The sequence below is a fragment of the Meles meles genome, chromosome 6 (genome assembly GCF_922984935.1).
Source record: "Meles meles chromosome 6, mMelMel3.1 paternal haplotype, whole genome shotgun sequence".
Classification (NCBI taxonomy): domain Eukaryota; kingdom Metazoa; phylum Chordata; class Mammalia; order Carnivora; family Mustelidae; genus Meles; species Meles meles.
The window spans coordinates 63304833-63331338 of record NC_060071.1 but is presented as its reverse complement, the minus strand read 5'-3'; the positions used below and the strand labels follow the sequence as shown (position 1 = coordinate 63331338).

Below are 26506 nucleotides of genomic sequence, written 5' to 3'. Positions count from 1 at the left end.
TTTTGCAGTTTAGAAATTTGAAGCGTTGAGAGGCGGAGTGATGTGTCCGATACAGAACAGTTGAGGCGGGGAGAGACCTAGGGTTTCAACTTAGAAAGGGCAGCCTCCCTCCACTACCCCCATGCTGTGGCTAAGGCTATTTCCTCTCCATCTGGAGGTTTCTAACCCCCCCCCCCCCCCCCCCCCCCCCCGCAAAAGATAGCATGCAGCCTACGGAGTACTTAACTTGGGGGAACTTTATTTACTGGAACACCGTGGGAAAGCCGCACGGAGAAAGGGCGCTGGAGGCACGTCTAAGCGGTAGGAGGCTATCACACGTTTGCGTTGGGGCCTAGCCCTGCCTTTGGATCCCTCAGGGACTGCTGCCATGGTGGGGTCTACTCCTGCCTGCTGCCCTTAGACCCCAGGCCTGGTAGGTACTCTGCCCACCTGGAAGGAAGGCAGGCCTCCCTTGTCTTTGCAGCAAATGTGCCTTAGTACTGAACACCGAACCATCACATCTTTTATACCCCGCGTTTGTCTTTTGTTTGTTTGTTTTTGTTTTGTTTTTCTGTTTATTTTGACACTAGAACCTAAGCTGTGAACTTGGCTTTCTCTTCTTGGCTCCAGTTTGTATTCTCCCTCCTGCTGTGCCACCTCTGGCTGCCCTGGGCAAATGGCCTCCCAGGATTCGGAGGGATTTTCTCCATTGACCTTGCCCCTTGGGTGGTACTCAGCCACTCTCCTCCCGCAGTGCCAGGATGAGCCAGCCGTACGGCCGCGAGCCCCAAGGCTCCGGAGGCCGCACTTTGCCTCCTGTGACCCTGATAGTGCTGGTCCCAGCTCTGTAGTCCCTGTCCTTGGTCTGTGCTGCCCTGTGAGCCTTTGACCAGTTTGCAGAGGCTGGGGTGGAGCTCTTGGCCCTGTGCTCCTGGGCCCATCCCCGACGGGACCCTGCAAGCTGCCGTGTCCAGAGCCCTGCTGGGACATGGGAGCTGCTGCTTCAGGTGGCCATCTCCATCTGGAACAGAAAATCGGAGGCAAAAGCTTCTATGCTGTCACTTAGCTCGTGAAAGGAGCACCAGTGAAGAAGTGGGGAAAAGGCGTGAGATAGAGAAGGAGGAACAGTAAATCTGAAAGATGTATTATGGATCTGGCACTGTTTGCTAGCAAGTATAGTTGCTTGTCTGATCTGATGGGATGTCTTCAGGGCAAATCCATGATGGTGACTGCATTTTATAGCCATTCTTCCATAGGGAGGTGGAGACAGGGTTTTATTTGCCGGCTCTTCTCCCCTCTTGGTCAAAGTCTGCTCCAAGGGCAGGCTTGTCCATGTAGTTTGCGTAAGCCTAGGAGTGGTCAACAAAGTGTATCACACCTTGCTGGCAAGTCGCACCCGCACCTCAGCAGCAATAAAGTCGTGGATGGCAGGCCAGAGGGGCGTGATGTATTCATCGGGGACACGAGGGGCTGTGACACTGACGTCATTAGTGCTCTCCAGATCCGCAGCTGTGGGGGCAGCACAGGCTGTGATAGGTCCGTTCAGCCCAGCAGGTGCACCAGCAGGTGCACAGATCTGGGTGATGGTTAAACTGAATCCGGTCACACTGGGCCATTTTAGTGTCAGTGCAGCTTGGTTCCCGGGCTTCTTTCTGCTGCTAGGAAACTTCTCATCTGTGCAAGGAAATATTCAGTTTCACTTTCCAGGTTCTGGGGTTGAGCATGTCTCAGAGGGGATGGTATCTCTTCCGTGGGTGGGGTCCTGCTGACTGGGCCGGATGGGAGGCAGGAGCTGGATAACGTTAGAGTAGAGAGGCTTCTCACGGCAAGGAAGAAGAGTTGTCCCCAGAGCAGCTGATGAATGTGGCATTGATCATATACCGAGTGCCCATGCCTCTGGAAAGAAGTACTGTTGGTCAGAGTCTGGAGATCTCATCTAATCCATTGATAGGTGCTGTGAGGCCAGTTACTAACATATAAGCCATGCCATATATCCTCCTCGTTTCAGTTCCTATAGATGGCTTCATCCTTGCCCTTCTGCTCTGGGTGATCATTAGTCTTCTGTAGCCCCTGTGGGATATGCTCCCCTGACCTGGCCTTAGTGAGCCCCTGTTGGGGCCCATAGTGACCCTAGCTAGCCCAGAACATACCAGAGACAGAGTTCTAAGGTCACCTTCTCGTCAATTGGGACACTATGATGATGTCAAGGGAAGTGCTTAAATTTCTAGTGAGGCAGCCCTGTGGCCATAGAGAAGTTCTTTAGGTTTTGATTATACTGAATTTCTCTAGCTTGACTCATCTTTCAGGTGACCTCCTACAAAATCAAGGTGAAGCTTGATCTGGACTCTGACCCAGGTTAAAGCATTTAAGTAGCTAATGGCCTTCTTGACCTTGGATCCCATCATGGTCTCCCCTGACCCAGGTTATTTGTACATGGTAAAAACAGACTTTCAAACTGAGAGTAGGGAAGGCCTTGAGCATGATTTTCATAATGGTTACTCTCCAATAAACCAGCAGTCTTGCATCATAGGGGGAATTAGTTGCTCTGCAAGGGACATACGGGATATATGGAGACTCCTGGAGACTTAGAAGTGGGCAGGTGGTCCAGTCCACCAGAAAGTTCTCTGTTTACAAACTTAGGGTCTTCATTTTCAGCAGCCTCCTGGCCATGCTTGAGTTTTGATGGAAGTGTATGGGGCAGGGGTGCCTGGCTCCTTCCCTCCAGCTGGACCTTGCGCCTTGTTTCTGGGAAGGATGTGGTAGATATGTGATCAAAGGGCCATTCCAGCAACTTGCTCAGATCAAGGGGAAGCTGATCCAAGCGGACTTGCTGTCCCTACTGCTGGAAAACGGCAACTGCTGGCAGCCCTCAGATGAAAAATTCCCACAGAAAAGAAACATTAGAGTCCCTTCTCAAGTCATCCTGTTAGAAATCAGAGGAGTGAAATTGGTCTGGCTTGTCTTTGAGCACATCTGCACCCTTCCAACTGGGTCACCAACGAAAGCTGAGCTCCTGGCCCTTTTTCAAATTGCAGGAATTGAGAATCCCATTTCCTGCTTCTAGCTCTTCCCATCCATGCTCACCCTTCCCTTTTGCACTGGGATCACACTGGCATCCCACCCCTCTCTTCCTTGTAGGTAGAAACAGGAATTCTGGGTTTCTGATGCCCAGGGACACCTGCTCTGGCACCTGGGCTAAGAAGGACCATTACAGAGTGTTCTGGGGCACAAAGTCTTTCACCAGGCAAACCCAATGGGCAAAACCTTTCAGGCCCTGCCTTGCCCAGCTGTTTGGGGGAAGATCACTGGCCTGAGCAATAGCGATGTCCTATTCTGCATGGTTTTTTGATATGCCAGGCCCCACATAAAAGCAGCCTTCCAGCACCACCACATCGTTCACAAACCACCACTTGCCTTGACCTATTTCACACTCCGCAGAGTCCTCCCGGCTTCTGACCTGGGGACTGACTCACTTTCCTGTTTACAGCCTGGCCTCAACCCTCATTCCTAATGTTTTACATAGTTTCTATGGCAGTGACCTTTGTTTCCCTTTTGACTAGAGTTCAGATTCTCCTCTGGCCAGACAACCTCTGACTATTCTGGGTAAAAGAATTCCAGATCTCACCTGACCTTCAGCCTCCTTGATCCTGGCTACGGCCTCCTCAGAGCATTGTACTTGCCAGACTGGCCTTTATATGGTTAGGGTAGTCTCAGTGTGAGAGAGGAAGGTAGAAAAATAGCATAGGGAGGGAAGGACAAATAAGCCCCTTCCTTCTGAAAGTGTAGCGCTATTGATGCAGACATTGAAAGAAGCACTGATCATTTTGCCCCCATGATTCTTAGGCTTGCTCCATCTCAAAGAGCCACAGCAAGTGATATGAACATTTTGAGCCTATGTGAGCCTACAGGGAGTGTATAGATAGTGCTTGGTAGTGTTGTTCTGTATTCCAACTGGAAGTCCAACTTACCATTCTATCCACAAACTGGATATTTTCTACCAAGTAATCCTGCTTTTATTTCTCAAGGAACTATTCAGTGAATGCTCGGATTAAATGAGATCGGTAAAGTGCGGAAACACCGTGATTGCTAATCAATGAAGTTGGCTATATACAACATCATTGTCAGGTCCCTCCCTGATGCTATAGTTAGGGTAGGTCTATTTTGAGGCTCCTGCTCGGCTCTCCTGCCTTCTTCTTTGAGAAATCTCCCTTACCCGCAGCCCTACCAAAAATATCCCATCAGCCACGTTCATACCACGTGACCCTCACCACTGGTGATACGACTAGTGATGAACACTCGAAACTGATACTGTCAGTCCTTCATCGAGTCAGTGGCCAATCAGCTCACTTGCTTGAAAATGTGAGCTAATGGACATAGAGGTCATTGCTAGTCATTGGTGGGGGCTAGACCCTGAAAGTTATGTTGGATAGAACCAGAATCAGTTCATGCTCCATAAGCAATCTGGGGTTGTGAGAGCGCAGAAAGCATTAGTAAGCAGAGAGAGTTTGTTTGCCGAGGGGGGATGTATTAGACAAGCAGGGAGTGAAGACACCACAGGGACTCATGAAGAGAAAGGAGAAACACATGACCTAGGTTCCTGTAGCTTCGCAGCTCCAGACCCCCAAACCTCTGTCCATCCTTTATTTCTGCTTGTTAGTATCCATGAGATGAGTTCTTAGACCCAAGATCAAATTGTCTCTACGGCCTGAGAGAGTTTTCCTGACAAGAGAAAGCTAAAGGATTAGGTCATTGTCTGAATTTTTTTTTTTTTAGATAAGGACTTCTCTTCCTTATGGCTAAAAAAACCTTGGCTTAAAAAAAACTACTACTTAGTGTTGCCAGCAGTGGCTGCAACAGAAAGTTGTAAACTTATCTTGGCAGTTAAGGAAGGGTAGACTGTTTTCTACTTATTTTGAAGTAGAGCTTGATGTCATTGAAAGCTGTTGACATCTGTATTCTTGTTGGTTGATCATTTAGGACATTCTGGCTTTTCACTCTTTTCTCACTTGTGATCATCATAGTAGCTTTATAGGGTGTGTCCTCAGGGATTCTGCATTTGTGGGGGGAAAAACCCCACAAAAAGCCCAGCATCAGACATAAGCTTACATCAAAGAACAAGATTGCTTCTGCTTATTTATAATAGTGGGCTATTGGATGATCTGCACTGGAGACCTAATTTTGATTGCCTTGTCAACAAATTCAGTGCCCAAATAACTGGATATTTTTATGACTGGGGAAACTCCAGATACATAGCATCAGAGGAGAGGCAGGGAAGAAAGTGAGGTAATTCAGTCTGTGATCCATCTCCGGCAATTACGAGTTGCTCTCCTTGTCAGATTCAGCTCCTATTCCAAATTAGTATTTACCTGGGTGGAAAAGTGTAAATAATGGGCACCCTGGGAATGGAGTTGGGGGTTGTCCTTTTTTTTTTTTTCCCCTGAAGTGAGCTGAGAGAGCACTGTGTAAATGTGCATAAGATACTAAGCTAGTCTGGGTAATAAAATTCAAAGTTAGAATCATAAAATAGTCTATGGGAAGATGTTTCATACCTGAGGGAAGGGACAGAAAAATGAATGTGAGTTGTGAAAAGGATACTTAGAGAATGGTAGAGGGAGAAATTATTTATAGTGAGAGGTTTTGTAGTTTAATTGTGAGGCACATGGGCTCTGGACCTGGACCACATGCGTTCAAATCCCAGGTTTCCCACGTAGTGGCTGTGTGACCATGGACAGGTTATTTAATATCTTGGTGCTTCATTTTCTTCATCTGTAAAACAGGAATAACAGCAGTATCTATCTCATAGGTTTGTTGTGAAGATGAAAGACATTGATTCATGTCATATGCATAGAGCAGTGTCTGGCCCAGAGTGGGCCCAAATAACTGCTAGCTGTTATTATTCCAAAAAGACCTCATCAGGTTGTGTCAACAGGACCAGCAAGTTGCATGAGATCTGGCACCACAAGTATTCTATCTCCTGGTTCTGTCGAGAAAATCCAGTCCATTTACTCTTTGACTATGGAATGTGTGTGCTTTGGCTGACGCAAGAAAGAAGGTGCATGAAAGAGCTACTAAAATGAGGCTGGGAAGAGAGGGGCTTTCATAGAAGGAGATGTAAATGGATTGGGTGCTGGTCTGGAAAAATGAAGACTGAGAAGCACTATGATGAATTTTGAGAAGACAGGAATAGCATGAATAATAACTTGTTTATGAAATACTGGAAAATTAGAACTGGCGTGAAAGATGAATCCTTTGAGGTGAATACTTGAACAGATGGTTACTTGACTGTGCTTGCTGGGAGTCGTTCAGTGATGGAGCTCGTTAGCTCAGGAGTTTCAAAGCAATCTGGATGAAGGGTATGGATTATGTTCCTTTAACTCTCAGGGGTCGTTAGGGATGTTTGGGATAGAGCCCTAGGTTATTAGCCCAGTGCAGCATGGGTAAATAACTTCTTTTAGGGTAGTATAGAGCTGTTGCAAACCACTCAGCAACTTTCATTTACTTGATTGCCACAATGGCGAGTTTCTACTGTTGGCAAGTCTCTGCAGGGAATCAAAAGATAAGAAATACTGCTCATGTGGAAGGTTCCGGATCTGCGTTGCCACCCAGAAAACACTGTGGCCAAATTAACTTAATTTGAAGATTTAATATAGTTGGTTCACTTACTTATATTGTCCTGAGATGAGGGAATTTTGGTTTGTTTTTTTTTAAATATTTATTTTTATTTGTTTATTTACAGCATAACAGTGTTCATTGTTTTGGCATCACACCCAGTGCTCCATGCAGTACGTGCCCTCCCTATTACCCACCACCTGGTTCCTCAACCTCCCACCCCCCCCACCCCCCTGCCGCCCCTTCATAACCCTCTGGTTGTTTTTCAGAGTCCATAGTCTCTCATGGTTCATCTCCCCTTCCAGTTTCCCTCAACTCCCTCTCCTCTCCATCTCCCCATGTCCTCCATGTTATTTGTTATGCTCCACAAATAAGTGAGACCATATGATACTTGACTCTCTCTGCTTGACTTATTTCGCTCAGCATAATTTCTTCCAGTCCCGTCCATGTTGCTACAAAAGTTGGGTATTCGTCCTTTCTGATGGAGGCATCATACTCCATTGTGTATATGGACCACATCTTCCTTATCCATTCATCCGTTGAAGGGCATCTTGGTTCTTTCCACAGTTTGGCGACCGTAGCCATTGCTGCAATAAACATTGGGGTACAGATGGCCCTTCTTTTCACTACATCTGTATCTTTGGGGTAAATACCCAGTAGTGCAATTGCAGGGTCATAGGGAAGCTCTATTTTTAATTTCTTCAGGAATCTCCACACTGTTCTCCAAAGTGGCTGCACTAACTTGCATTCCCACCAATAGTGTAAGAGGGTTCCCCTTTCTCCACATCCTCTCCAACACACGTTGTTTCCTGTCTTGCTAATTTTGGCCATTCTAACTGGTGTTAGGTGGTATCTCAATGTTGTTTTAATTTGAATCTCCCTGATGGCTAGTGATGATGAACATTTTTTCATGTGTCTGATAGCCATTTGTATGTCTTCATTGGAGAAGTGTCTGTTCATATCTTCTGCCCATTTTTTGATATGATTATCTGTTTTGTGTGTGTTGAGTTTGAGAAGTTCTTTATAGATCCTGGATATCAACCTTTTGTCTGTACTGTCATTTGCAAATATCTTCTCCCATTCCGTGGGTTGCCTCTTTGTTTTGTTGACTGTTTCCTTTGCTGTGCAGAAGCTTTTGATCTTGATGAAGTCCCAAAAGTTCATTTTTGCTTTTGTTTCCTTGGCCTTTGGAGACATATCTTGAAAGAAGTTGCTGTGGCTGATATCGAAGAGGTTACTGCCTATGTTCTCCTCTAGGATTCTGATAGATTCCTGTCTCACGTTGAGGTCTTTTATCCATTTTGAGTTTATCTTTGTGTACGGTATAAGAGAATGGTCGAGTTTCATTCTTCTACATATCGCTGTCCAGTTTTCCCAGCACCATTTATTGAAGAGACTGTCTTTTTTCCATTGAATATTTTTTCCTGTTTTGTCGAAGATTATTTGACCATAGAGTTGAGGGTTCATATCTGGGCTCTCCACTCTGTTCCACTGGTCTATGTGTCTGTTTTTATGCCAGTACCACGCTGTCTTGGTGATCACAGCTTTGTAGTAAAGCTTGAAATCGGGTAACGTGATGCCGCCAGTTTTGTTTTTGTTTTTCAACATTTCCTTAGCAATTCGGGGTCTCTTCTGGCTCCATACAAATTTTAGGATTATTTGCTCCAGCTCTTTGAAAAATATTGGTGGAATTTTGATCGGAATGGCATTAAAAGTATAGATTGCTCTAGGCAGTATAGACATTTTAACAATGTTTATTCTTCCAATCCAAGAGCATGGAACAGTCTTCCATCTTTTTGTGTCTTCTTCAGTTTCTTTCATGAGTGTTCTGTAGTTCCTCGATTACAGGTCCTTTACTTCTTTGGTTAGGTTTATGCCCAGGTATCTTATGGTTCTTGATGCTATAGTAAATGGAATCGATTCTCTAATTTCCCTTTCTGTATTTTCATTGTTGGTGTATAAGAAAGGCACTGATTTCTGTACATTGACTTTGTATCCTGCCACGTTACTGAATTGCTGTATGAGTTCTAGTAGTTTGGGGGTGGAGTCTTTGGGGTTTTCCATATAAAGAATCATGTCATCTGCGAAGAGAGAGAGTTTGACTTCTTCCTTGCCAATTTGGATACCTTTTATTTCTCTTTGTTGTCTGATTGCCGTTGCTAGAACTTCTAATACTATGTTGAACAAGAGTGGTGAGAGTGGGCATCCTTGTCGTGTTCCTGATCTCAACGGGAAGGCTGCAAGCTTTTTCCCATTGAAGATGATATTTGCTGTGGGTCTTTCATAGATAGATTTTATGAAGTTCAGGAATGTTCCCTCTATCCCTATACTTTGAAGTGTTTTCATCAGGAACGGATGCTGGATTTTGTCAAATGCTTTTTCTGCATCAATTGAGAGGACCATGTGGTTCTTCTCTCTTCTCTTATTGATGTGTTCTATCACACTGATTGATTTGCGAATGTTGAACCAACCTTGCAACCCAGGGATGAATCCCACCTGGTCATGGTGGATAATCTTTTTAATGTGCTGCTGGATCCTGTTTGCTAGGATCTTGTTGAGAATCTTTGCATCCATATTCATCAGTGATATTGGTCTGAAATTCTCCTTTTTGGTAGGGTCTTTGCCTGGTTTGGGGATCAGGGTAATGCTGGCTTCATAAAAAGAGTCTGGAAGTTTTCCTTCTGCTTCAATTTTTTGGAACAGCTTCAGGAGAATTGGTGTTATTTCTTCTTTGAAAGTTTGGTAGAATTCCCCAGGGAATCCATCAGGTCCTGGGCTCTTGTTTTTTGGGAGGTTTTTGATCACAGCTTCAATCTCATTACTAGATATCGGTCTATTCAGGTTGTCAATTTCTTCCTGGTTCAATTTTGGGAGTTTGTAGCTTTCCAGGAATGCATCCATTTCATCTAGGTTGCTTAGCTTATTGGCATATAACTGTTGGTAATAATTTCTGATGATTGTTTCTATTTCCTTGGTGTTAGTTGTGATCTCTCCCTTTTCATTCATAATTTTATTAATTTGGGCTTTCTCTCTTTTCTTTTGGATTAGTGTGGCCAATGGTTTATCGATCTTATTGATTCTTTCAAAAAACCAGCTTCTAGTTTCATTGATACGTTCTACTGTATCTCTCGTTTCTACCTCATTGATCTCTGCTCTAATCTTGATTATTTCCCTTCTTGCATGTGGAGTTGGTTTAATTTGTTGTTGATTCTCCAGTTCTTTAAGGTGTAGAGACAGCTGGTGTATTCTGGATTTTTCAATGTTTTTGAGGGAGGCTTGGATGGCTATGTATTTCCCCCTTAGAACCGCCTTTGCTGTATCCCATAGGTTTTGGACCGAGGTGTCTTCATTCTCATTGGTTTCCATGAATTGTTTAAGTTCGTCTTTGATCTCCTGGTTGATCCAAGCATTCTTAAGCAAGGTGGTCTTTAGCTTCCAGGTGTTTGAGTTCCTTCTGAACTTTTCCTTGTGATTGAGCTCCAGTTTCAAAGCATTGTGATCGGAGAATATGCAGGGAATTATGTCAGTCTTTTGGTATCGGTTGAGTCCTGCTTTGTGACCCAGTATGTGGTCTATTCTGGAGAAGGTTCCATGTGCACTTGAGAAGAATGAATATTCTGTTGTTTTAGGGTGGAATGTTCTGTATACGTCGATGAGGTCCATCTGGTCCAATGTTTCATTCAATGCTCTTATTTCTTTATTAATTTTCTGCTTTGATGATCTGTCTATTTCTGAGAGAGACGTATTAAGATCTCCTACTATTATTGTATTCGTATCAATATGACTCTTTATCTTGATTAATAGTTTTCTTATGTAATTGGGTGCTCCCATATTGGGGGCATAGATATTCACAATTGTTAGATCGTCTTGGCGGATAGTCCCTTTAAGAATTATGTAGTGTCCTTCTGTATCTCTGACTACAGTCTTTAGTTTAAAATCTAATTTATCTGATATGAGAATCGCTACTCCGGCCTTCTTTTGAGGCCCATTGGCATGAAAGATGCTTCTCCATCCCTTCACTTTCAGTCTGGGTGTATCCTTAGGTTCAAAATGGGTCTCTTGTAGACAACATATGGATGGGCCCTGTCGTTTTATCCAATCTGCAACCCTGTGTCGTTTTATGGGCGCATTTAGGCCATTCACATTGAGAGTGATTATTGAGAGATAGGTTTTTATTGACATCGTGTTGCCTTTGAAGTCTTTCTGTCTATAGATTGTTTCTGTATTTCTGTTCAATGATATTCTTAGGATTTTTCCTCTCTTATAGGATTGGGTTATTTTTTTGAGTTCAGGATTGGTATTGTGAGGAAGTTAAGGAAATAAAAGTTCTCTTTTTGTTATTGTTTTGCTTTCCTAAATTCTATCAAGGTGATACTCTAATGTCAATAGAAAGTTTATTCTTTCTTGTATTTTTATTATTAGAGTGGTTATTCATAAAAATCAATTTTAGGGCCAGAGGTTAATTTAGAGACATCTTCAGTTCCTTCTTTCACTGCTGAAGAAGACGGGTCCCTGGGTGACATGCATAAGGTGGCCAAGCCTGGACCAAAGCCCAAGTTCTAGACTTCTATGTTTTCTTTCCCATCAGTCTGCTTCCCATAGAGGATCAGGGTGATTATAGTTGAGCTTACTTCTGTGTACACACAGACTCAAATGTGTTATGTTTTATCTTGGAGCACTCAGAAACAGATTTACTGGGAAGCCAGTGAAGCTTAAGCTTCAGGGCCCCTCACTTGTATGAGCCTTGAGTGGGGAGCGGAAGCTAGGTTGTAATCAGGAAACATTTCCCTATACACGTTGCTGGTAAATGACCTAAAGAGATATTGTAAGGGATGGGTCTGACTTTCCCAGGCTCCAGTAACTTATTGTAATCTTTCTCACGTTCTAAGAAAAAGAAACTCACTTTTGTACCTATTTCCTACTTGCAATTTTGTATTCTTTTTCTTAAACAAGTATCCTCTTCCTGCTGCAAGATTATAAATTGCAGGTTCCATGAAACCTCAGTTTGCTTCTGAGGCCCAAAGATATAATTGGTTAGAAATTTCATTTTAATATTTCAGATTTTGATTTTTGAACTAATTTTTATTTAAAAACTTGAATACACTTGTTATTTTTATTTTTTATATTTTTATTTTAACTTTTGTTATAGTAATAAAGGAAAAGTTTGTTAAAAGTTTTTATTTTATTTTTATTTTTTAATTTTTTTTAAAGATTTTATTTATTTACTTGACAGACAGAGATCACAAGTAGGCAGAGAGGCAGGCAGAGAGAGAGGAGGAAGCAGGCTCCCTGCTGAGCAGAGAGCCTGATGCGGGACTCGATCCCAGGACCCCAGGACCATGACCTGAGCCGAAGACAGAGGCTTTTACCCACTGAGCCAGCCAGGCGCCCCAAAGGTGTTATTTTTTTCACTCTTTTTAAAAATTTTTTTAATTTTATTTTTTCAGTGTTCTATTGTTTATGCACCACACCTAGTGCTCCATGTAATACGTGTCCTCCTTAATACCCACCATCAGGCTTACCCATTCCCCCACCCCCCTACCCTCCAAAACCCTCAGTTTGTTTCTCAAAGTCTACAGTCTCTCATGCTTTGTCTCCCCCTCCAATTTACCCCAATTCACTTTTCCTTTCCTTCTCCTAATGTCCTCCATGTTATTCCTTACGCTCCACAAGTAAGTGAAACTATATGATAATTGACTTATGTTAAAAGGTTTTATTTTTTTTTATTTTTTATTTTTTTTAAAGATTTTATTTATTTATTTGACAGAGAGAGATCACAAGTAGGCAGAGAGGCAGGCAGAGAGAGTGAGAGGGAAGCAGGCTCCCTGCAGAGCAGAGAGCCCGATGCGGGACTCGATCCCAGGACCCTGAGATCATGACCTGAGCCGAAGGCAGCAGCTTAAACCACTGAGCCACCCAGGCGCCCAGTTAAAAGGTTTTAAAGAAAAATGATAACTCCTTTCCCCATCTTTCCCCACCCCTTAGTTTTGCTCTCTAGAGTCAAGCACTTTTAATTTCTTTAGATATTTCCCCTGCTGCTTATATCAATAACTTGCTATCTTAATTGATCAGTTTTATGTCAATTTACAAGAATATAAAATATAAAATAAATATATAATATATAATATATAATAATACATAATATAAAATAATATAAAATTTTATATAATTTATAATAATATAAAATTTTATATCAATAATAAAATAGTATTGTATTACTATTCAGTTGTATGTTGGCTTCCTGTAATGGATTTAACTTTAATTCTAAACATCCCTTTTCTCTCCTCTTAAATTCCCCAAAATAGTCAAATTACAATTTTTGGTTACCTTCATCATCACTATTTGTATTATGATGATGACCATGTAAATATTATTTACAGCAAAAGCAAGTAGAATCCTATGGTATTTTTTTTTTTTTTTTAAGAGAGGGGTGGGGATGCAGGGCTCAATCCTACAATCCTAAAATCATGACCTGAGCCAAAATCAAGAGCCAGATGCCTAATTGACTGAGACACCCAGACACCCTCTATGGTATCCTTTCTTGTACAACTTTTTATTTGTCCTAAAGTTAATAATTATCTTATTTTCTTTTGCTTAGTTTTCTATGTTGCCTATTTGAAACACTACTCTCCTTTCTTTTCATTTACCTTTTTGTTTTCCCCAGAGTTCATAATTGCTTAGTTTTTCCTTTTACTTAATTTTCTGTGCCTCTAGCAAAATAGATCATCAGAACTACCAAGCATCTATTTTACCAATATTATTTGTGGAAGTGGTCAAATATACTAGATAACCTGCCAGTCTTCTACCTCCTCTTTTTCTTCGCCCCCTCCCCCCAGACCTCCTTGAATAATCCTTGATCCTCCTTCTCCAGTATGAAGTTATTTTTTTTTTTTTCCTAGTGTCTGGAAATTTCATATGATAAGCATTTGGTGAGAATGTTTTATGAAGAGGACACTCAGTGGGCCCTTTCTAGTTCTCAGGGAATTGTCTACTCACTATAAGCAATTTTATATTAACAGTTTTATATAAGCAGATTTTGAAAGTGTGCTTTAAATATCTACTACAATACAAAGACTGCCTTCACCTTCTGGCTGAGTAGGTTTTCGAAGGGGATTCTCCTAATAATGGATAAAGTACCACATCTGGATGCCTGAAATGTGTGTGATTAAAAGTAGGATTTGGTAATATGAAATTCCACTCCTATTTTTTTGACATGTATATTAACCTTAGGGTGAATGACCTAAATTTTGAATCCTAGATAATTATTAAGAATATATTCCCAATTTCTTGTTACTCTCAAACTCGTAATGGCACTTGCCACTATGAAAACTAGTTTTTAATATATGAAAGTTAAATACAACTTGAAAACAAAAGATATTTAAAAAATTTGTTTTACATACTATTTTTTTTAGTTGCATTAGAAACATTACACAATAATAGGGATTAACTATACTAGTTCCAATAACACCTTCCCTCCCTGATACTTTATACATGCAGAATATTTGCTGGATTCGAACTGGGTCCTACTAAGTAGGGCGATAGCCTTGTTTTCCTTTACTGAAGTAGAAATTAAGGCCACTGCAATTCAGGACTAGGTCTTCTTATGGGGACTTTTTGTTCCTAGATGATGCATTCCCCTGTAAAGGAGAATTCGTGTTTTCCTAAATAATCCACTATATAAATCAGGAATGGTGCTGATTCTTTAGAGAAGGAGAAATTATTTTCAGTGTGTTTCATTATATTTTAATTCCATTCTTTTGAGATTGATGCAATTCAAGTGGCATGCTATTCAGTTGAATTCTTGTGGAACATAGCTCTATACTTTCATTTGATTTATTTTATTTCCTGAGAACATCACTGGAAGAAACAATGCTTTTGAATCCTTAAGATCTTGGTTGAGATGCTCAGCCCCAAGCCTTTTACAAGCAGAGATTAAATGTCTGGATCAAGGGGCACCTGGATGGCTCAGTGGGTTAAAGCCTCTGCCTTCAGCTCAGGTCATGGTCTCAGGGCTCTGGGATTGAGCCCCGCATTGGGCTCTCTGCTCAGCGGGAAGCCTGCTTCCCCCTTTCTCTCTGCCTGCTTCTCTGTCTACTTGTAATCTCTGTCTGTCAAATAAATAAATAAAATCTTAAAAAAAAAAAGTCTGGATCAAATCCTCCTCCCAGAATGCACTGTTACTGGAATGCCCCTGGCCTCTGTCTAGACCTATAGTTTTGAAGCAACTACACGCCACCCCTTCGCCCTTCCTTTTCTGTCTTCAGTCATATTGTCCACTGAAAGTTGTGGACACACATAGGAGTGGTAATTGCCAGGGGCAGGGGCAGGCTGTCTCGTTTGCCTGAGGGCTTTTTCCCCCCAAATTTTTAAGAATTTGGTGGTGGGGGACGGTTCACACTGAGGAGTGGTGGAAAACAGAGAAACACCTACTGGAGATTATGGTAGGATTTCTAGCAGTTTATCAATGGGTTGTTCCCGACTTCCCTGTTTGGTGTCCCAAAACTTAGAAAATTGAAGGTACTTTTCTAATATCTCCATTTCAAGTAACGTCCACGTGTAGAAAGAGTGTTAGTGGCTAATTTGGTGCAGTAATTTATTTCCAGGGTAGTGAGGGAATTTCCCCTGGATTTTAGTAGGCACGATAGATTCTAAAACCATCTCTAGGGATGCTGTACATTTCTCCTGAAATTCTAGATCCTTGAAAATGAACAATTTTGCTATTTGGGTGTCTTGTGTAAGGTATTTCCTGGCATTTGCATTTATATTGCATTACTGGAAGCTTATCAAAAATAAAATAAAGTAAAATAAAATAAATGTGTGTACTCAATCAATTGACTAAGAAAACATTTGGTTTGTTTGATCAGTTAGATTCAACATCACTTCTCTCTGAGGAACAGTTAAGGTGTCTTCTGGATGAATGCACCCTCAAACAAAAGTCCATGATTAGACTACCTTCAGAAAGAGAAAAGGAAGACGTGGAGGATGTTACACCAGAAGTCCCCCATCTTTCCAGATCTATCCTCTCTGAGCTCCTAAAGGGATTAGAAACAACCGTCAAAAGCTCTGAGGTGAAAGACACAGATATGCCTGAGAATACGGAATGTGAAACACTTACAGGCTACTATCTCACCAAAGCCTTGACTGGGCGCTATGCACCCCAGGCCCTTGTCATCGAAGCAGAGAATTTGAAATGCCTCCAGTTTTCCAAGGACGAGGTTATTAGTGACACAAAAGACTACTTTATGTCGAAGACTCTTGGCATTGGAAGACTGAAGAGGCCCTCTTTCTTGGATGATCCACTGTATGGCATGAATGCGAGCCTTTCATCCGAAGACCAACATTTGAAAGTCCACGCTGCAGAGAAACCAGAAACAGGTAAGGCTTAGAGAATGTGTATATCGGTGAATTATTACTTGGCATCTCAACATAAAGATGTTACAGTTTCAGGTAGAGCACGATAGGAGTTAACGTTTGTAAATCACAGATGGTGGCAATAGCATGAAATAGAACATTTATCAATTTTTTGTGAGACCAAGGTTGAGATTCCTACTCTTTTTTTTTTTTTTTTAAAGATTTTATTTATTTACTTGACAGAGAGAGAGATCACAAGTAGGCAGAGAGGCAGGCAGAGAGAGAGGAGGAAGCAGTCTCCCTGCAGAGCAGAGAGCCCGATGCGGGGCTCGATCCCAGGACCCTGAGATCATGACCTGAGCCGAAGGCAGCGGCTTAATCCACTGAGCCACCCAGGCGCCCCGAGATTCCTACTCTTATGACATACATTTTTTTCTAATGGTATTGAGTACATATTCTTGGTGGTTATACAGGAAACAGTGATGATTTCAGAATAGAAGACAAATTGGTTGGAACAGATGCAAATAATTTGAATAGATTTGCTTAGTCATATAACTTCCAAATTTCAGTGATGGCAATTTATTCCAAGGAATGAATTTGTAAAATGTGAAATACATTTTATTAGTGGTTTTATTAGTTGCTGTACAAACTTCCTGTCCCAGCTACTTGTATATACTCAGGTGTTTTGTCTTGTTACAATGCTGCATTTTACAGTGGTACAGCAGTACAGGTTGTAAATACTATGGACAGTTTTTGACAGACACAAATATTCAATTATTTATCTATGTTAGAAGTCTATTTAAATAGACTCAACTTTTCTTCTAATGTAGATGTCTCTATTGGTCAATCTATTGATTATGATACATATTTTCTTTTAAGCCTGTATCAATCTCTATTATCTCCATACTACCTATTAAATTTAGACTCTACTAATTCTGAACTAACTCCTCAGTGCCATATTTCTCACTGCCTGCCAGAAAGCTCCATGTGGTTATGGCCTCAGTCTGATTTCCTCATCTTTCCTTTTAACTCAGCTTTTCCTCTTTCCCTTCTGTTTCCTCCATCACCCGGACTCAAAATTTGAGTCATCATCAAATCTCCTCGCTCTTTTGCTCCCCACCTTCGACCTTCAGTATCGTTTGTTCTGCTTCCACAGCATCTCCCATGCCCATCCCTTCCTCGCTCTTCCTGCTGCCTCAGCTGGACCACTGTGATGATCCCTGGACCAGTCCTCCCCACCTTTGGTTTCTCCCCTCCTCCAGCCACCATTGACTACCACCAAACGAACCCTCCAAAGTCCAGCTTTGATAACCACACTTCCGCAGCTTGGAAAAGTTCTGTAGCTCTCCATTGCCTACTGAATATAATCCAAATCTTTCCCTTGCTGGTCCAGGCCTCTACAATCTGACTTCCATCTATTCCTAGTCAGTCTCTAACTAGTCTTGTATGTGTTATTCAGGTTATAGCTAATCTGGTCTTGGGATTTCCAGGGCTTTCCTCTGCCCCTGGATAACCCCTACACTTTTTTTTTTTCCCCCTGAAAGAATGTTCAGGCCCCTCTTCATTGGTAGTGGTATCCCAACCCCATCCTCTCTGAATGTAACCTTCCCTTCTTCCCTTTTTAAAAAGTTTGATTTCGGGGCACCTGGGTGGCTCAGTGGGTTAAAGCCTCTGCCTTCAGCTCAGGTCATGATACCAGGGTTCTGGGGTCGAGCCCCGCATCGGGCTCTCTGCTTGGCAAGGAGCCTGCTTCCCCCTCTCTCTCTCTGCCTGCCTCTCTGCCTACTAGTGATCTCTGTCTGTCAAATAAATAAATAAAATCTTTAAAAAAAAAAAGTTTGATTTCCCCTCCGAATGTCCAAGACCCTTGGTCCCCTATCAGGTCATTTCACACACATTGTCTTGCAGTTCTTAGGCACACACACACACACACACACACACACACACACACCTTCTCTTCCTTAAAATGGTGTGATTTTTTTGAGGACAAAGATCCTATCTTTGATTTATTGTCATATCTCCTTTGATGTTCAAAGTGCTGCCTTAAACTAAGTGCCTGTTTAAGAAATGAAACTTTAAATTGCCCAGTTTTAGAATAATATGCTGAAAATGTGGTTCACATTTACTCTTCACATTATGAATGAAAGCAGGTGGTATTGCTTAAGAATTATGCAAGCCTCCCATGCTATATAAAGATTTGCAACTTTCTTCTTTTTTTAATGAAATTTTACAAGCTATGAAGTCTGTATCCAGCTGAGAGTTCTTTTTTACAACATGCAATTCCATCAGATGGTGGGTGCGTTCTGCCTTTCCCCACTAAGGATCTTCATTTAATAAACTGTGAAAACTTTGTTCTGTCCTAAGATCATGGTGTATTTTCTTTCTATTTGGATAAAGGGTTTTTACTAGGGAAAGCATCTGCATCTCCTCTTTGTCTATTGTAGGCAAACTTACTAAGTCAGAAGTGATGATTTGTTGCATATGTGATCTCATCCCCATGGAGTCTGTGTGGAAGGGGGTTTAGAACAGTACTTTACTAAAATATGACTTGACTTCTGTGTGAACTTGGGTCACACTGATGTATATCTGTCTCTGAGTAGAACTGACAAGACAGAATGAACTAGAACTTAATGTGACTTGATGGAAAGAAGCTGCGGTGGTTTACCTCTAACTTCACAGAACGTGCCTCGGAAGGCACCAGATAATCCTAATGTATGATTATAACAACCCCTGAGAGTATGGAGGATGAAGATGGCATCATGGTGAATCTGTGAACCATATTTTATTTTCCGCTTATTATATAACAGACTTTAAGGAATAGGTCCTACGTTATCATCTTGAATGCCTGTTAGCATACCTGAGGTTGGAGGTTTTAATTTTACTAACCTCAGTGTTTATGATTAAAATACTTTGCTAATCAATTTTTTTTGCTAATCAATTTTATTCTAAATACTAAATTGTAATTATGTGCTTTCTATGAAAACGAACACCAAAACTGAATGCCATGCCTGCTTTCTTGGCACAAAGCCCTTTCAGATGTAACTTGAATGACGAGTCTCAGTGTTTTCAGCTGATACGTTATATTCAGGTCTTTCTTAGGAAACAGTGACATGTGAATGTGATTCCAGGTGGGTTTCTGCAGACTGGACTGAACCAAGAAAAACCAGTTATCATTTTCTCTTTCAATAGCAGATATTATTGATATATTCTTTTCTTTTTCTTGAGGAACTGAGATCTGTTCCAAGTATTAAAATTCTTCTAAAAGGCCGAGTCAGATAAAACCTCAAAAAGAGAACCCAGCTGAATGATATTGAGGACCAATTTAAACTGTGATATTGAAAGATAAGGATCTACCTCACAGCTGTATTCAAAGTTCCATTTTTCTTGTTTGTGCTTTAGGCTTAGCAGTAAATACTGATACTTGACTTTCTGGATACAAGTTCCAGTAAATTCAGGGATGCCTGGGTGGCTCAGCTGGTTAAGCGTCTGCCTTCGGGATCGAGGGGGTCGTGGGATCGAGCCCCGAGTTGGGCTCCCTGCTCAGTGGGGAGTCTGCTTTTCCCTCTGCCCACCCCTCATCCCGCTCGTGTGCTCTCTCTTAAATAAATAAAATCTTTTTTAGGGGCGCCTGGGTGGCCCAGTGGGTTAAAGCCTCTGCCTTCAGCTTGGGTCGTGGTCCCAGGGTCCTGGGATGGAGCCCCGCAACAGGCGCTCTGCTCAGCGGGGAGCCTGCTTCCTCTCTCTCTACTGCCTCTCTGCCTACCTGTGATCTCTGTCTGTCAAATAAATAAATACAATCTTAAAAAAAAATCTTTTTTAAAAAAATTCCAATAAATTCAGTGTTGTACTCACTCCCTGTTGGGGGCTTAGGGGATTGGTAAATAGTGTCTTCTCTTCTCTACCGAGATCGGAACCCATTTTTTTTAAAATTAATTAATTTATTTATTTGACAGAGAGAGATCACAAGTAGATGGAACCCATTTAAAGACAGAGGGATTCTGAGGAAGGCAGAGAGCAAGAAGTTGGCTTCATTGCTGATGAAACGTAGGGTGTTGCTGTGACCTGGGTGGGCAGCCCAATGGTCTTCTAACGCTGCGTCCTCCGAGTGAACTGACACACGCAGTCACCGGAGAAGGTGGAAAGCCTCAAGCCTCACCTGTGGAGACCTGTCCAGGTGGAACCACTAGCTGGGTGGGGTGGCCTGCTGACTGTGGAGGAAGGGGCGGGCGGAGCACTCTATTTCTTCCCCGGAACTCACTGTTGAGGAGCTGGCTCTTCTCCCTGGCAGCCCATGGAACAAGATGGCGTGAGGTGGGTTGCGTCCCCACTGTAAGTCAAGTACAAGGAGAGCGGGGAGTAAGTGTTCTTTGCCACCATGTCACCTCTGAGACACCCCCGAATACGCTGGTACTCCACAGAGGAAGCCCTTCAGGTCTGTGGTTAGTCTGGCGTTTAATCAAGTTATCTATGTCGAGTTGCTTTCTAGAGAATTCCAACAAAAAGGTGTCTTTGCGTGTACTCTTTATAATGTTCATATAGTGAAGAAGAAAATATGAATAACGAAAGCAACAGTAGTAGCATAGGGCAAAAAGGGACACCAAATCAGTCATGTAGTAAAGAAAGGGGTCAGAGTTGTATTAACTCTTCAAGGGAAACAAAGTGGAATTTTCCCATAGGACCCATGTAATGAATGGTGTCTCAAAAATTTTTATAACAAATGAGTCAGATATGTTTGTTTTAAAAATAACAACCTTAAATGAAAACTTCGGGCTACTGTCTTGGTTGGCTCAGGAGTGTCCTGGTTTCACCATCGAATGTTTCTCGTCCTTGGAAACCCTTTGTCTCTGGCAAACTGGGATGATCGGTCACTGTAAATCGAAACTGAGAACAAAAGCCCAGAAGGCAAATTAATTACTTAAAGCTTGCAGTAGTCTGGGTAAGTGGCAGGATCCCAGACTAGAAGCTAGAGGAGCAGAGGGAGGGTGGGCGTGTCTACCCACCAGCAGGATCTGGCCTAGTGGTTGGGAGTCTGGGCTCTGGGTGAGGCAGATCCGACTTTGAATGCTTGCTCTCTTATTAGCAGTGATCTTAGGCAAGTTACTTAATCTATCTCCTCTACATCTTAGTATCCTTATCTGTCTTAAGATCAGATCATTTTAATACTTCAATAAGGATCAAAGGAGAAAGTCCACATAAAATGATTATGTCAGTGACAGGACTTGGTTGGCTTATGTGGGATAGTAGTAGTCTCTTTTTTTTTTTTTAAGATTTTATTTATTGATTTATTTGACAGAGACAGGGAGAGAGGGAATATAAGCAGAGGGAGTGGGAAAGGGAGAAGCAGGCTCCCCGCTGAACAGGGGGCCCAATATGGGGCTCAATCCCAGGACTCCAGAATCATGACCTGAGCCAAAGGCAGACACCTAACCAACTGAGCCACCCAGGTGCCCCAGTAGTAGTCCCTCTTTATTTGAGGTTTCAGCCACCTGTGGTCAGTAGCCTTCCAGAAGCAGGTGATTCTCCTGGCCTGTTGTCAAGGTTAATGGTAGGCTAACACTGTGTCACAATGCCTATGTCATTCACTTGCATCCCATCGTGTGAGGGATTTATCACCTCACATTATCACAATGAGAGGTGTGAGTATAGTACAAGGCATTTTGAGAGAGACTATATTCACATAACTTTTATTACAGTAAGTTATACTTGTTCTATTTTATTAGTATTGTTTTTAATCTTTTACTGGGCCTAATTTATAAATTAAAACTATCAGAGGTATGTATGTAAGGAAAAATCATAGCATAAATGGGGTTTGGTACTATCCATGGTTTCAGGCCTCCACTGAGGGTCTTGGAACACATTTCTTGTGGATAAGAGGGACTTTTGTATTTAATATTTAATCAGGAGATTTCCCATAAAAGCCTAAACTTCTGACTTTTCTGACAAATCAGCAGGTCCTTCCACCATTGAGGAGAGCTGAGGAGCAGATGTTCCCTTTGGAAGAGGCATGGGGACAGGGTCCCCGTCTGCCCCTCTCGACTTCATGTGCCTGGCCCTTTGGAGCCATATGATTTCCATACCATGTTATAAGCCTCTGCTGCTTCGAATGTGGCCCAGTTACTGGGGGCTTATTAGAAAACCTATTGACTTATAATTTGCACTTTAATAAGATCCCCCAATGACACTTACTGTGAGGTTCAAGAAGCACTGTTACAAAGCACAGATCATCAGGATCTTTGGGGAGTGTTTTGCTTCTTGTTTTGTACCTGTGTCCAAGGCCCTAGCCTGACTTCCAGAAGTCAGAGTCCCTATATGGAGCATTCAGTCCGTCAAATTAATGCAAGCTACAAGATTATATATTATATAGCTACTATAAATATTTGAGAAATATGGATTTCAGTATAGATGTCAGAAAGCTAATTATGTTATTCCATTGAGATCCTCAGAACAAGTTGACCAACCATGACAACTGTGCAGTCTGATACTCCATGTTGAAAAATTGCCCATCAGAAGATTTGTTTGGTTGTAACTTCCTCCTTATTTACCATCAATTTTAATTTTAGTTCCAGTATAGTTCACATGCAGTGTTAAATTAGTCTCAGGCATACAATATATATGGGAGTCATCACTGATTGTAAGTTTGGAATGGAACTTGGGGTGGTTGTAGTTGGATTGGTTTTTGTGAAGGACGTTGCAGTTGTGAAGGGTATGTGTGTTAGTGTATGTCCTTACTCTGACCACCGGAACAGTTTCATAGGCACTGGATAGCTTTGAGAAAGTTTTCTTTGTTGTAATACAGGCTTTCTGGTTTGTAGTGGAGTGCTGAGATTCTAAAATAGTAACACTACTAGCTAACTTTTTTTCCCGTTAAAAAATATGTTGGCTTGCTCTTAGGGAAATTCTTAACTCATCGTTGCTTTGATGGGGTTCTGTTTCTCTCAAACTGTGTGTGCCCTCAGGCCTCCTAGTTATTATTTGTTAAATTCCTTTTTCAAGACAACTCATTGCCTTTCAGATGCATTTAGTATCTTAATCAACTCCCCCAAATTTATTGGATCAAAATATCAGAGTTGCTATATGAGAGATTTCCACAGTTCATTACCTTTTGATGTAACACTTTAGTTAAATTTATATTCAGTGAATTTATCTTAAGTCACTTTCAACTAATTTTCTTTCATGCTTTTTTTCATTTTTCATTTGAGGTGGGCTTTTCATGCAAGTATGTGCCACCAATTATTTTCTTCTCATAAAATATCACTTTATCATTTTGTTTAGTTAGTCAACAATGGCATTTTGGAGAGGTTTAGTACTTAATTGTAATGTATTATTCATTTATCAGTTAATAAGAACTTGTGATTCCAGTTCTTCACTCAAATTGGGTAAAATGAAAAAGTTAAGATCCTAACTGTGGGCTAGATCTGTGCACCAGCAGTCCTGGGAGTTTGTTAGAAACGCAGGGCCCCAGGCCCTGCTCCAGACCCACTGTCTCAGAGTCTGCATTGTAACAAGGTTGTCCAGCAGGTGATCTGTGCACTTGTTAAAGTGGAGGCAGCTCTGGACTAGATGGTTGACTAGTCCTACTGTAGGATTATCTACGGTGGTGGTGAAAATAATGTCAGAAAGTATCTTCTTTTCCATCTGTTCAATCCCTCCTTTGTCTTCTTAAATTTCATTTTAATGAAGATCCTACCTTCTCCAGATTGTTTTATCTCTCTAAACATACCTCCCCATCTTGCTTTTGGGTAACCTTTCCTTTAGCCACCAAAAGCAAGGATGTCCTAGCTTGAGTTCTCAACTCTTTCATGGTTGATAATTTATTTGGAGAAACGTATAACTGGTATGGGATCATTTGTGCTCTGTATATTTGACATCTGCCTCAGATCTGTCTGGCATTTTAAGCTATACCAAGTCCATCCCTTCTGCAATGCCTCTTACATTGGCAACATATTAGAATCACTTGATGAGATTTAAAGCAGACCAATGCCTTGGTTCCATCCCAGGTGAATTAAATCTATTTCTAGGGGTTGGCTCTGGACATCAGTATTCATTCATTAAGGACATTGTTCTAGGTTATAAGGAATAGGACACAACCCCAACTCTGAATTATTCATCGTCTGTTGATGAAGGCAGGCACTTAGGCAGGAAATCACAGCAGGGGCGAGACAAGAGTAGTAAGAGCTTTGGGACAAAGTCCACGGCCACACTACAGAGGGAATGATGAACATTGGGGAGATGGGGAAGTGATGTTCAAGTTGAGCCTCCAAGGATGAGGGTCATTTACTGGGTGGGTAAGAGGGACACCACTCCAGATAGAAGAAATAGTACCTGGGCCACTCTTAACCATTCCTCATCTCATGTGTGGAATATTGAAGTTTGCTTCTCCTCTATCCCACCTTTCTCCCTACTTATTTTTCATCTCTGTGTTGGCAATACCACTACATTTCTCACTTGACTCTCTGAAACTCCAAATCATTTGCCCTTAATGATTAGGCTGATTTTTAAAAATAACAGCATTATCGACCTATATTTTATATACCCGTATTCATTTCCTGTGTTTATCACAACAAATGATCATAACAGAAACCTAGCTCTCTCAAAGATCTAGAGGCCTACGGTCTGAAATCAGAGTGGACAAGGCCATACTCTGCCTGGAGGCTCTAGGGAAAAATGCCCCCTTGTTTCTTTCAGTGTCTCAGGCTTTTGACATTTTTTGGCTTTCTTGCTTTGTGGCCTCCTCCTGCCCATCTCCGCTTCTGTTTTCACATTGCCTTTCTCTCTGTGTGTCTCTGAACCTACGGCCCACCTGGATGAATCCAGGATCATCTCAAGATCCTTAACAGATCTGCAAAGACCCTTTTCCCAAGGAAGGTAACTTTTGCAGGTTTGAGTGATTAGAATGTGGACATAACATTTTTGGGCCGCCATTCAATAGTACTTTTACAATGCAGTGGTTTTTATAGTCACAGAATTTTGTATCCATCACCACTCTCAATCTAACATTTTCCTTACCCCTCAGACAAATGCTATACCCATGAGTAGTCACTCCCCATTTTCTCCCAATGCCCCCAGCCCTAGGCAACCACTAATCTGCTCTCTGTCTCTCTGAATTTTCCTAGTTTGGACATTTCATATAAACAAAATCATAAATATATGTGGCCTTCTGTGTCTGGCTTCTTACATTTTGCAAAGTATTTTTAAGTTTCATCCAAGTTGTAGCAGGTATCCATACTCCATTCTTTTTTATGTTGAATGCTGATCTCTTGTATGACTATACCAACGTTTTTTTTATCCATTCATCAGTGGGTGGACATTTGGGTTGTTTTTACTTCTTAGCTGTTGTATGTAATTCTGCTGTGAAAACTAGCCTACAGTGGCTCAGTCAGTTAAGCATCTGCCTTCAGCTCAGGTCACTATCTTGGGGTCCTGAGATTGAGTCTTGCATCAGGCTCCCTGCTTAGCAGGGAGCCTGCTTCTCCCTCTGCCTCCTGCTCCCCCTGCTTGTGTACTCATACTCTCTATGACAAATCTTTTTTTTTTTTTAAATTAAAATTTAAAAAGATTTTATTCATTTATTTGACACGGAGAGGGAGAGAGAGATAGCACAAGAAGGGGGAGCAGCACACAGGGAAAAGCAGGCTCCCCGCCGAGCAGGGGGCCCAATGCAGGACTCTATCCCAGGACCCTGAGACCATGACCTGAGCTGAAGGCAGATGCTTAACCAACTGAGGCACCCAGATGTGCCAAATGAGTAAAATCTTAAAAAAAAAAAAAAAACAAAAGCAACTGGCCTACAGATTTTGGGGTGGATGTCTGTTTTCATTTCCCTTTGGCATATATGTAGGAATAGAGTTACTGCGTCTGTGGTAACTTTTTGAGGACTTGCTGGACTTTTCCAAAGTGGGTGCACCATTTTACATTCCCACCAGTGGTGGATGACGGCTTTGGTTTTTCTCGTTTTTGGATTCAATTTTATCGTTGACTTTTAGTTGATTCTCTTATCACTTCTGCCTTCTCTGGTGATCTTCTCACTAGGTTGGGAGAATATTTCCATACCATTTCTGTTAGTGTCACATGTCTTTTCTCTCACAGTGAAGAAATGGCAGGTGGTCAATTCTTATCCACCCTGAATCTCTCATTTTCTTTTGGTTTCACCCTGCATCCCAGAAATAATGCAAAGCAAGCAACAATAGAAGTTGATGCCATCTCCAGGTCCATAACCATTTTAGTTGTTAAAACCTAGAAAGTTTTCTCTTGGCTATAAGCTAAATGAAGGCAAGTACCTTCTCTTTTGTGTTTTCTTGTAAACTCTGTATGAAGCTTGTGGTGAGTATTCAATTAAGTATTAAATGAGAATGGCTATTGTCTCATGTGTAAAATGACTAACTGTTGTGTAGGTTGAATAATTTTTCCTAATTGTGCACAACTTCTGATAGCCTAACCACTTTGGTTATTGTTTTCAATGCACAGATGAACAGGAGACTGAAGATATGATGGAAGAATGTAAAGAATCTTAAGCAAAGACTTGCTGGGCATGTTTTAAGAAAGTTGGGTAAATTCAATTACATAATTT

General features: G+C 41.7%; 1 protein-coding gene across 1 annotated transcript in view; it reads left to right on the top strand.

The window, feature by feature from the left end:
- FSIP1 (fibrous sheath interacting protein 1) overlaps window positions 1–26506 on the top strand; it is a 188880-nt gene extending 162374 nt beyond the window's left edge. The window contains exons 10-11 of the mRNA XM_046009042.1: window positions 15453–15963; window positions 26404–26506. Coding sequence (XP_045864998.1) covers window positions 15453–15963; window positions 26404–26450 — 558 coding nt within the window. The 3' untranslated portion in view covers window positions 26451–26506. The remainder of the gene's footprint in view (window positions 1–15452; window positions 15964–26403) is intronic.